The sequence below is a fragment of the Rousettus aegyptiacus genome, unplaced genomic scaffold, assembly GCF_014176215.1.
Source record: "Rousettus aegyptiacus isolate mRouAeg1 unplaced genomic scaffold, mRouAeg1.p scaffold_m13_p_1, whole genome shotgun sequence".
Taxonomy (NCBI): Eukaryota; Metazoa; Chordata; class Mammalia; order Chiroptera; family Pteropodidae; genus Rousettus; species Rousettus aegyptiacus.
In genome coordinates this window covers 177,103,269-177,116,156 of record NW_023416284.1, presented here as the reverse complement: position 1 = coordinate 177,116,156, position 12,888 = coordinate 177,103,269, and the positions used below count along the sequence as shown (strand labels likewise).

Sequence of the window (12,888 nt, the reverse complement as noted above, 5' to 3'; positions counted from 1 at the left end):
CTTTTGATTGAAAATGAGGTCTTGTGCATAGTGTACAAGAATCTCCCTTCATCGGAAGATCCTTACCTGTTTGCCCATGACTCTTTCCACCCGTCCCCTACCCAAAAGGGACATTTCCTTGAAAGTGACCTTTATCCTTTGCCTCACACAATGTCTCCCTCATACTGTACATCATGATACACACAGAAGAGTGTACGCAGAGTACCTAATAGCTACATCACTACTCTTCATATCATAGTATTCGCCACATTATCTTCTTCTAACTGTGGAAATCGACTGCCATCCCCACCCCATTGGATTATGAGCTGTCTGAGAAAAAGAATGCAGGCATCTAATTCCCACGGGTAACTACTCTGCAGAACACAATGCCTGACAGATGGCAAATATGCGTAAATAACAAAGCTCAAACAACCAGCAGCTACTTTCTAGCATTCTTTCCAACCACTAGCTGCTATTACGTTAAAAATTTCCTGGGCTATTACTGCATTCTAGCTATCTGTAGATATTTTAATTAAAATAGAAAAACTATGTGTCGATCTTCAAGGATCAGCAAAATAATGGTAGCACTGACAGAATTATTAAGATTCATTAACTGCTACAGCTCTAAGAGGCCTGAGACACCTAATCCTTTCGTTTTGCAAATGAATCAAAGTACAGGAAATGAAGTAGCAGCCTGTGGCCAACTCCTTCAGGATGTCATACGCCTTAGCTCTGTTGCCACAACCTTTGTTCTTGAAACTGCCATCAAAGCAGAGAAAGACTTCTCAAAGAAGTTCTGAGTTCTCTGACAGACTAGGAACGAGAATTTGAAAAAGTCTGCTCAATAAGAAAAATTGCTTTAAAAATAAAAACCACTATTCCTGGTGTAAAAAACAACAAAAAAAACCCCAAAGATGTTAATAACCCTACAAAAGCAGTTACTCATATCTCAATAAATGCTATTTAAAAAAAAGGCACTTACTGGTTTATTAAACACTTATAAACTACTCAAAGATAGAAGTCATCTCAGCAACAAAATGTAACAGTAAAAATGCACTTTGATGATTTTTATTCATCAATGTTGATATTTAGACAAGGACAAAATAGATAACCTGCACACAATTCTTAAGCTTTCACAATTGATAAATAAATATTAACATTATCGAGAGACTTTCTCCCTATTTCAAGAAAACTACATAAGAAACAACTTTCTCAGTAGTCCTCAACAATGGACAGTAAAGAATTCTATCCATCCTCAATCTCATTTATTCATTAAAGTCTTAAAGACAGATTAGTTGAAGTACTATTATGTACTTGAATAATATTTCTTAGAGTCTTTAACACACATGTACTTATCACTAAATTAAGTCCGGATTCTTTGTCTCAATTACTGAGGCTTTACTTAATTTTCTTCTTTGAGTTAGTTTAGCTACACACTGAAAGCATTATGATTAAGAATCATTTTCAAATAAAAATCACTTCACAAAAAAAGGAGAGCTGGGAAGCAATGACCCAAACTTTTAAGTTTGCCCCTTTTGCTGTTTTTATCTAGTTTTCAAGAAAGAATTCTCACTCTGCAACTACTATAAATACTTTTAGATAAAATGTCACTAAGTAAAAAAGAAACATGCATTTCCAGTAAACACAAAAACTGAATGTGAACTCCATGAGGGCAAGATTTTTTGCACAATTTTTTGGAGTTTTTTTGGTCTGTTCTGTACACTACTACATTTCTAAAATCCAGCATAGTATCTGCACATGATGGTTAAGTGGTCAAAAAATTTGAGTAGTTTCATTAAGGCAGCCTTTTAAACTGTTTTGTTTTTAATTCAAATAAGCTTTATAAATCTTATAAGGAATATATCTCCCTGCTCAATTTTAATTTGGATTTATAAGTAGCAGGTTAGTAATCAAGTGTTCAGGTTTCAGACACTGCAGCCTCAGCAAACTATGGCCTGTGGCCTACTTTTGTAGGCCCTCAAGCCAAGAATAGTTTTTATATTCTGAAAGTATTGTGAAAGACCAACAAGAATATGCAAAAAGATATTGAGTGGTACCTGCAGCCTAAAATATTTACCATCTGGTCCTCTACAAAGACCAATGTCTTGTGAATGAAGATTCAATTCACAAGAGAAATGAAGTTTCTGAATACACACTTTCACCTATGGAATGAACCTACGCTCTAAGAAGCACATCTTTTACCTAGGACTTTCTCCATATCTAATCCTCCGAATTTTTGGCTGGTTATTTGATTTGAAGAATGTTAAAGAAAAAAATTTTTACCCAGAGCATACATGGTTATTCTATTCAAGCTAATAAAAAGTAAAAAAGAATTATAGTTTATTATTTAATGCTGCATATAAAGGATAACAACAACAGATAAAGAAAAAAACAATACAAACAGAACTGAAGCTAATTATATTTTAAATGAATAGCAGAACCACATTTAGGAAAAAAAATTAACCAATGTTTGAACACAGTATTTCGACTATACACCCTAAAGTTACCAAAAAAAAAAAAAAAAAAACTATAAACAAATTAATAGGTTTTTCTCACAGACATATGGTTTAGCAACTCTGAAACTACTTTCTGCATATTTCGAGACTGATCAAATAATATGTAAATATACTGTGGATACAGAAACTATTTTTCTCACTGTCAGGAAAACAAATTCCACATTTGGAAAGCGTAAAGGGGAACTCTTCAATGCTGAAATGGCAATGGTATCAGGATGAACTCACAGCTCTTTAGATAGGCAGATAACTAGATTTACAAAACCTTAAAATTTGTGTGTGTGTGTGTGTGTGTGCATGTTCACACACATATATAATTTCTAGTTCAATCTGTTAATAGATATCCACTAGAAGAAACTAGGGCTCCTTAGAGAATATGTTATTATACAGAAAAATAAGGAAGTATTCAAAAAATGGTGAGCTGATGTCAAAAAGACACATGAGCCAGGTTAAAGGAGCTCTGACTGATCAAAACTGAGATAAGCTAAGCAAAAAAAAATCCCAATGAATACAAAAGAACCCATGAGTTCATACCAGTATACACAGACACATAAATAAATGGGGAGAAAAAAAGACTTACAAAATGCCAATAAATAAATGACAGGCTTAGAAAAATCACCATTTGACCACTACCTTAGTACTAACTGATTCAGGCAAGAATTAAACGGATGCTAAAATAAACAGGTGAAGTTTGATGAGTAACAAAGTATTTATATAGTTTCAAAAATATTTCCATTAAGATAGTTGTTACCAAAAGAAAAACAGTAACCTGACAATAGAGAAATCTTGCAGGAAAAAAGTTAACATCTCTAGTAAAGGGATAAATGGACATCATGTACTTCCAGAGGACAAGCATCACTTCTGGAGTATTCCTGCCAAAAATGCATAATCTGAACCTAATCATGAAGCAATAGCAGACAAATTCATATTAAAAGAATTCTAAAAATAACTGGCATATTCTCATCAAATATCACCAAAGGTCAAAAAAGACAAAGACACAAATAACCAACTTGCTCCAGACTAAAGGATACTAAAGAGACAAGTGAATGCAAGGTGTGATGTAGGACTTATTCTTTAAGGACATTCCTGGTACAATTAGTGAAATCTGAATAAGCTGTGCAACCATCGCATTATATCAGTGTTAATTCCCTGATTTTCATAATCGTACTATGGTTATGTATGAGAATGTTCTTGTTCTTAGTAAAAGGTATTATGAACTGCAATTTACTCTCAAAATGTTCTGAAAAAAGTTTGCATGTGTTCATGTGTATGTAGAAAAAAATAAGAAACCAAATACGGTTAACATAATTAGTAAAGAAATCAGGACGAACTGTACACAAAAATTCCTTATCATTCTTGCAGCTTTTCTGTAAATTTTAAGGTGTAAAAACAAAGCTTAAAAAGTGGGAAAAAATTAAGTTAAATCGTATTTGGACATCATGCCAATAAGAAGGAATTATAAAAAATTGAATGATGGTTCTCCTTTACACAGAAGGGTGAGAAAACTCCTCAAGCAGCAGAGTTTGACATCGAGGTCCTTCTAGTCTGAGCTCTAATACTTACAAAGCTGCATCTCTTGGGTTTAAACAAAAAACACACACGCACACACAATGGGCCTCAGTTTCCTCATTTGTAAAATGGGGATCATACCTAGTCTACTTTTCTCAAAAGGTTTTCCTAAAGATCCACTGAAATATGATGGTTGGAAAAAAGAGGGGTAGATTATTAAACACTACATATTACAGTGGCCTGCTTATAACAACATTTGAAAATAAAAAGTATACAAAAATACATAAGCTAGGTATTTTTTCATTATAGCGAGCGACTGTTATAGAAACTAGACATTTGCTATATGTTTAGTCTGTAAAAATTTCAAGTTATTCAACATTCTTTTTACCCATATAACTTCAAATATTTCAACAAATTCAAGTATATCATCTATTATTTTAACTGTAAGACTTTATAGTACCAAAACATTACTAAATTAAAGAAAGCCATTAACTAGGACTTGGTCGACCTTTTTTTAATTAAAATATAACTGTCATAACATTGTATTAGTTTCAAGTGTAGTGGTCTACCTTTTAGATACTGTGACCCAGTACAAGAAAGATCTTTATATCATTTCCCAATTTCTACACAAAATACATGATCCAAACTGTTTCATCCTTCACTCACAAGCTACTCAAAAGAGCCTGAGGAATGAAATCAGCCAAATTTTTTTAATGTGTATTTAAAGTAAAAGTTTGTTTTAAAAATAAAAATATTAACTTATTCTTACAAACTTATAAAGAGGAGTATGTTTGGTCACCACTTAAAAAATGTGTTTCATCATTTGCATGTGGAAACTAATATCTTATTGACAAAAGAAAACATCCTAGTAGTTGTATTTTATGAATTATGATTCCAAAATACCAAATGGAGTTTAAATACATAATAGACCACTGTTGAAAACATAAGATCGTATTCTTGTTTAGATAAGTCTACTTGCTCAATCTCTATTCTGAATGGTAGACGAGCAATGTAGACTCGGTAAGGCAAAATGCTGAGGACAGGCCAGGAAGAACCAAGCCTGGAGAGAAGGGCCACAGCCCAAGCAGGCCCTGGCAACCACAGCCAGAGGCGCCTGCCCAGCCTCACCTACTGTGCAACAAGGTCACCGCACACAAAGGATCACGAGAACATAGTGCCGAGAGGGCAAGCTTCTCACTTGTCTCGTTTACCACTATCCCGGCAGATATAAAAATGTCTGATATACAGTAAGAGCATTCATTAAGTACTGGTTAAATGAATGAACAAATGAAAGATTGAAAACCCAGGTGTTTCAAGTCAATCTACATCAATTCCATTGTTACAAAATTATTTTAAAAACAAACTTGGCATACATTAGCTTAATAATCATACTGTCTTTTAAAAAAAATGAATAATCTATAGTCCTCATTCTGGCTAAATAATATCAACTCTCCTAAGATATTCCTTGACCTATAGGAGATACTGTTACACATTAAAATATCCAAGTTTAAAATATGGTGTTATCGGAAACTCTTGTAGAGCAAAATTAGAAAGATTAAATAAATGCATAAAATCAATATCAGAAAGAGCAAATATATGTTTACAATCAGACTTGAGATAGAATTCACTCAGATAAGAAATTACAGGCTACGAAAACATTTCTCATCAGCATTTATTTCTCATAATAGTACCTCTACCAAAATCCGCTCCTCTATAATCAGATAATTAAATATTTGATTTGTTTTTATTTCTCTATTTCTGCAGCATATCTGCCAATGATTTGTCATCTTATAGTTTGAAGAACTTCCTCAAAATATAAGATGTATTTTATTTCCAAACATCAAATTAAGAGGTTTGCAATTAACTCATCATTAAATAAGCAATGTTATATTTTACAAAAAAAAGAAATACAGTAAAATTATGTGGAGCAGAATGCAAGTAAATTCAACAGCATATCATTTACACTCACTATTAAGCATGTAACTTCTTTTTCACGTAACCTATTTTTTGTGAACTCAACTTACTCCCTGCATGTTCCCTTTAAGATAACTAAGTGGGCAAGTTTTATTCTATTTCCCAAGCACTGCCCATATAATCAAGACATCATTTCAATATCAATTTAAACCTAGTACTTTCCAAAGGGCCTGCCTTATGTGGGTTATAATCATCTTACTATGCTTCTTGTGTCCATGCTGCTGGAAAAGCAGTCTGTACAAGCAGGAGTAGAGGCACAATCCTGAGAGAGAGGAGTAGAGAAAGATGTTGAGAAAACAAACCAGATAAAAGGATCTCACTTAAGAGCTTAGGAGCTCAGCCAGTGTTCAAGGTCCATGTTGATTACATTCTCTCATACCATTATGAGTTAGATGTTGTCCAATAACAGCAAAACTGGCCCTAGAAAGAGATATCTGAAAGTCCACGTACAAGGGTAATATCATCACTAGTTCTAAGTCAACTACACCTCTAAAATAAGGAGCAAGTAATCAAAAATATGACTATTTAGGATACTGGGAAAAAGAGATGTCCCCAAAATTTCAATCGAAATTACTTTTACAAATTCAACACAAGCCTAGAATAAAATGGTTGAGCTATATATTTCACATGAATTTCAAAAAAAAAAGTTTAAATTTAATCTTGAATGATTGAAGACTATAACTCAGATCATATAGTCTCATAATCATTATTATCAATCTCAATTATTCTTGTATTATGAATTTTTTTAAATATTAGTTTTAAAAAGTCATTCATTTATTTTATGAAAAAGAAAACCAAATGTCCAGAAATGTTAACTGCGTTGGTCCAGCTACCTAGTCTGTCACCATGCATTCACTCAAGGTATCTTTACTTAGTATATACTATGTATTAAAGCACTGTGTTATGTATCAAGGGTATGAAGCAATGGTAATATATGGTCACTGTCCTTGTGCAACTTATAGTCTGGTAGGAAAGACAAACATTAATAACTTATTATTGTAGTAAACACTAGAAGGCACAGTACGGAGTGCTTTAAGACTAACAGGAGACCTAAATCAGCGCTTTTCAACCAAGGTCAATTCTGCCCTCCAAGAGATATCTGGTAACGTCTGGAGAGATGTCTGGTTGTCACAACAGCGGGCGGCAGCCAGGGTTGCTGCTTACCAACCCCACAGTGCACACGACAGCTCCTCGCGGCAAATAACCATCCAGCCCAAAATATCACTAATGCTGAGGTTGAGAAGCCCTGATCTAGACCTCTGGGGCAGGGCAGGATCAATGAAGGCTTTTTTCCTTTAAGAGATTTTCACAAGGTAGAAATAAAATACAGGGCCTGATTAATACAATTAACCCAAACTCCCACTGGAAAATTAAAATAGGAAAGAAAAACAAGATGCCCGGGTAGATGAAAATGTAATGTTTTCCAGCTGCTTCATATAAATTCCTTTCCATAACCATAGACAAAGGGAAAATACAAAAATAAATTTTTTTTTCACATGCTTTTATTCCTCCCTCTACCTTTCCCACTGTTCTCTAGCAACCGATGACAATTACCAGATATTTGTGGAAAGGTTCTAAAAAGTCCTGTAGTTAGGCAAATAAAACGTCTGGATACAAAATTGGAAATGGAGTAAAACGGAGATGGGATTTCACTTGTGATGTGAAAGACAAGGCATGAAAGACGAAAACGTACTGGGTGTGAAAGTGATTCTGGAAAGTCTGCATCCTGGAACAGTTTAAAGAGTAAGCTGTCTGACTACCAAAGGATCCTAAGGACAACACGCTAGGAACTTATGCCCCTTAAAGATGATAAAAGGTACTAGGATCCTCTCAGAATCGATGAACCAAAGTAAATCCAAAAGTTAAATGGCAGTCATCTTTCTGACACATCTCATGCCTACACATCTCACCCTTTATCTTCCCACTCATTCTACTCGGAGCAGCAAGAGAAATGGATCCTGGGATGGGGGGAGGGACACACCATAGCAATGCAATGCTACACCAAGAACCTAAAAAAACTGATCGCTGAGTGGAGTTTGAGTATGTTAAAGATTTATTGACTGCTGTAAGTGTGATAATGGTCTTGAGGCTATGTTTGTTTTTTTAAGTGCTTTAAAATTAAAAGAATCCAACACACAAGAAAACTCCACCACTTACTTGCTTGTCTAAGCATAACAAATGTATAACATATTCATGTTTTCCATATATTTAGGATTTCCTATATTAGGAAAGTGACCTGTACGATTAAATTATAATTTCCTGAGGAAAGGGTCACACATTGCTGTTCTCTTTTCTCTCTTTTCAAAAACAAAACTACTGTGACCTCCACACAGCAGCGTTCTTAAGGACAGAGTACACATATGCAACTCGCGTGAAAACTGCTGCAGTCCAGTAATCAACGGTGGTCCTAAAGGAGTTCGGATTTAAGCAGATGAATGAGAGACACTCTCATGTTCATAACAGGTAAATGCCACCATCTTAGAGTAGCAGCAGCTAGGATATCTTGTGATAACATTTGATAATTCCCCTACAGTTAACTGCTCAGGTCAAGGAGGGAGTCTTAATATTTCAATCTGGACAAACTTTCATTTCAGAATTGATATTAGTGGCCACAGGATTAACTTTCATCACAATTATGATGTTTAACTAGAAATTTGGGTTTTTTCCACAAAACTAGCACAGTAGGCACCTAAAGGTCAATTCTTGAGCCTCATCCTCATTTAACTCATGATAATTTACTACAGGAAGGATCTTCTAGTGAAAGAGTGGGGAGGCTACAGAATCCCCTTGAGAAATTACGGGACATGTCAATCATGACTCATACATATCCTGCATAAGGTAGGGATTTTCAGACTAAAACTCATCCACGGTTTGCAAATTAAAAAGCTATATTCTTAACTAAAATCTCTGGCATGTTCTGTTTTCAAATCAATTGGAGAAGGTGGGGGAAGGGAATGAAAAACCTGAGCATTACCAAGCCATGAATGCTAAGCATTTCGTATTTTAAATGAAACATTGTAAGTGAAATATCAAAGTATCTCATTTCAAATATTAATAATTTTAATTAGGGCTAAATTTTGGTGCCTTATAAAGCAAGTGGAATTTCTTCACAATTCAATGCTTCAAAGTGACCTTTAAATGTAGCAGAGAAAGGGGTCTCTGCCCAAGGATAAATGCCTTTAAAAACCAAATCCACTGAAATTAACATTCTAATCCTGTAACTCAAAATTTATTTTTGTACTTTGCGATATGCTTTAATGGAAAATATTATTGAACTATTTTCCAATATCTGTTTACCTGCGACAAAATTTTCAAATCGACAATCAGGAAAAAACCTAACAAGATTATGTATTTTGTGTTTAAATAATAATAATAAAAAAAACCTATTGGTCTCACAAATCTTCTTTCAATGTATTTCCCTTCCTCAACTGTCTGTAAGTCCATATTACTACTACTTTTAAGGTAACCCCACTTTCAAAAATGGTGAAATTCGAGTTTATTGGTAAGAGTTAAAAGGGTTAAGTTATTTGAAGTCCGTGGGGGGAGGGAGGAGTGCTACATAAACTAAAATGGGAATACTATTACAAATCTCAAGTCACAAACATTAGATAAGAAGCGGAAGGCCATGTAAAAGTTAGGCCCCTCCTACTTAATGCCAATACTGAAATGAAAATCCAACTGTTAACAGTTCTAGCCTACCGTGCTCCACCTGATCAAGCACAGAGGTGTGCTCACCATGTCTCTACTGCATAAAGGGACCCTGTTTAAAACTTCGTGGAGGAAAGAAAATTGCAGTGGAAGTAAAAATTTTCTCTATATACTTTTAAAAAACTAACATTCTATTAGTGCTGTAACACTCTATGTAGCAAATTAAAAGGCTACATAGAACTACGTTTTTTTTCCCCCTGCACAACTAGGAAACTATTAAGTTGGAACATATTGTATCATTAAGTAATTCCTAGTCCAGATTTTAAGCACTATACACTCCTGAGAGGTGGAACTAAATTTTCTAATTTGCCCCAAATTAGTAGCTATAAATTCATAAACAAAATGAAAGGTTCCCAAGTCTACTACTCTATTTACCAAATGGGAAAAGAAAAAAAGAGAAAATCCAGTATTCAAAAAGTCCTCTACAAAAAAAAGTACTTGTTTTCATGTAACTGTCACTGCTATCTAACATGGAAAGTCCAATTCACATGTCACTTAACTTTCAGCTAAGCTTCCCAAATGTCAATTCTTACCAAGAGAGGGAGAGCAAGAAAGCGGACGGTAGAAAACAAAATCGTGGACCAGCTTTTAAAAGTGCTGTCCCCTTGGAATTACTACAGGTCTGGCGCTTTAGCTTTTCCACATTAAAAGTTCATAAATTTCATGCAAATTTAGCTAACATCACATTAGAATATTTTTTTCTAAGGCGTACAAGTTTAGGATAATTCCGGTTGCGTAGGTATGTTCTTGCTATGTTTAACGTTTGCATTAAGGTCGATTTGCGCCGGAGTTAAAAAGTTTTTTAACGTTTTATCAAAACCTGGCTCCCTTCAAACGGATAAATTCAATCAGTGAAAACTGGGCACGTGCTTGTTAAAATCTAGTGTTAGATTTGACATCCGGCATCTTCCCTCCCGTAAAGCTCAGACCGAGACCTCGTCCTAGCATTTGTGTGGATGTCGTGAGGGTGCGGGGGGCGGGGGAGAACATCATAAATCACGGAATAACCTTGCCTCCCGACCAACCATCCCCTTAGCATAAGTCCCTCGCTGGCCGGTTACCTAGTCACCGAATCTTGATGATAAACACTCTGCGCACTGTGACTACAGATCGTCACCCCCGAAGGTGCTCTTCCTGCACTAACCCCTGGCGGCGCCGGCCTCATTGAGGACCCCAGGGAGGGCCGGGCAGGGATGTCCGATGTGCGGGTAAAACCCCCGCGCGTCCAAAAAGACGTGGGCGGGCCGGGCCTTGGCGAAACCGACCCCGAGAGACCCGGGGGAGGCTCTGGGGGGAGGGCCCAACGGGGCCTTGCCTCCAGCCCCGCAGCCATTCAGTGGGGCGCTGGAGCCGCCGGAACCTCCCTCCGCGCCGGGGCGGCCCTCCCCCAGCCCTCCCCCCGGGCTCGGGGGAGGGGCGCCGGGGGTACAGAGAGGCACCCCTCCCCCCGCGGACACAGCCCGGCCGCCGCTCGCCCCGCCCTGCAGCGCCCTGCGGGCCCGCGCCCACCCTCCTCGGGCTGACCTCGTCCCGGGGTGGGAGGGGGGGGAGTGGGGGGAGGCTACACTGCGATACCAACCTCGCTATTGAAGGTCTTCACAGCCTCCATGTTGTCGATGCTGAGGCCCCAAGCCCGGCGGCGGAAGAGGCGGCGGCCACTACGCTGGGTGGGGAGAGCGAGACGGAGGCGGCGGCGCAGCCGCGAGAAGGGGCTGCAGCGGGAGGCCCGGCCGCCGCGACCCCGGGGCGGGAGGGCAAGGGCAGGCCCTGGCGGGGAGGGGGCCCGTTAGGGGCAGCGAGGCCCCGGCATGGCCGCGAGGGCGGGCGCAGCGCCGATCTGGGGAACACAGGCGCTGCCGGGCGGGTCGGCGGCGGGCGGGGGAGGGGCTGGGCCGCGGCGCCTTCTCTCCGCCGCCGCGCTCCGTCTCGGCCCTCCGCCCTGCAGCCCTGTCCCCTACCCTCTCCACCCCCTTCTTCCTCTTCCTTTGACAGGCTCCTGTTTCACCTCCCCGCGGCTCGGGCCGCAGGAACCAGCAGCGCACGGCGGAGACGGAGGAGGAAGCGCTGGCAGCAGCGGCTGCGGCATCCAATATGGCGGAAGCGAGTCGGGCCGCGCAGCTCGGGGACCGCGGCGCCCGCCAGCGCGCCCCCTGGCGGCTGGACCGCGCGGCCCGGGCGGCCGCGCCGAGACCATCGAGCGAGCGGCCGGCCAGAGCGTCGCCGCGCGGAGGCCGGACGCCCCGCCTCGGGGGTGCCAGCGCCTCGCCGCCTCGCCGCCTCCCCGCGCCCGGCCGCCGCGGGGCCGAGCGCTGCAGCCCCAGGGGAGCGGCGCGGCCCTCCATTGGCGGCCACGGCCAAGCGCTGCTGGAAGAAAACACCCCAAACGCCCCCACGAAGCTGCAGGTTTAGCAGAGAACGCTGCCCACGTTTTTGTTGTTTCCCTGCGGATCGGCGCCTTTCCACGAGAGGCCGGGGTTAGTTGCTCTTCAGAACTTCGCGGACTGTGGCCTAAAGGTTAACAGAGGAAAGTTCTTGATCGTTCGTGTTATGGGTAACGATGTGCCCAAGCATTTTAATAGAGTCGGGAGTCAACAGTAGACACAAAAGCTTCTGACTCGGTGGGGCAGGGGGCCCGGGGACGCCCGCAGGCAGCTCCCCGCAGGAAATGCACTCCGCATGAAACCCAGGGGGGCCGCTGTGGCACGGACAATGAGTGCATTTGTGCGGCGGGAAGCCGGACCCCAGACGCACCAGATTCGGATCAGCGAAAGGGAACCCGTGTGGAAGGTGAATTACTCTAAAGGAATCTGGTCCTAGGTGGTTTGCAGCGAGAGGATAGATACAGTATTCCTAGATGAAATGGGAGATGCCAGCAGAAATGCCTTCTCCGTTCAATGTAAAATAACCGATACCAAATGAGACGTGAACATTTATTTAAAATGAAAAGTTAGAGGTGTGTGCTTGAAGTCCAAACACCTCGGCCCACTGTTTGGTTTTCAGCAGTCACTTCTCCCTAGCTCGCTCAAAGGAAAAGGATGGGAAATGAGGGCAGAAGGTTACTCTCGAGAGTTGTTGGAATCAAGGTATTCAAGTAAGAGCTGATCCCAGAGCCTTGTGAAACTGAGGCAGTCCCCCTCTTGACTTTTTAGGGTCTTCAGTCTGCTTCAATGACAGCTTCATTATAGGAACTGGCTACTTACAGGAT

General features: G+C 40.0%; 1 protein-coding gene across 8 annotated transcripts in view; it reads right to left on the bottom strand.

The window, feature by feature from the left end:
* The window catches only part of SCAF8 (SR-related CTD associated factor 8), a 190,745-nt gene extending 178,948 nt beyond the window's left edge, over window positions 1-11,797 (bottom strand). For 6 of the 8 annotated variants that reach the window (XR_004951416.1, XR_004951418.1, XR_004951421.1 and 3 more), the window contains exons 1-2: window positions 11,263-11,797; window positions 6,175-6,237 (exon numbers count right to left, since the gene is read on the bottom strand). Coding sequence is in view for 4 of the 8 variants with exons in the window: in XM_036223007.1 (XP_036078900.1) it covers window positions 6,175-6,237; window positions 11,263-11,292 (93 nt within the window). In the remaining 4 variants the exon portion in view is untranslated. Of the gene's footprint in view, window positions 1-6,174; window positions 6,238-10,744; window positions 11,038-11,262 lie in introns of those variants that run through there. The other 2 variants (XM_036223018.1, XM_036223022.1) reach the window with 2 other exon arrangements.
* Window positions 11,798-12,888: the final 1,091 nt, after the last annotated feature.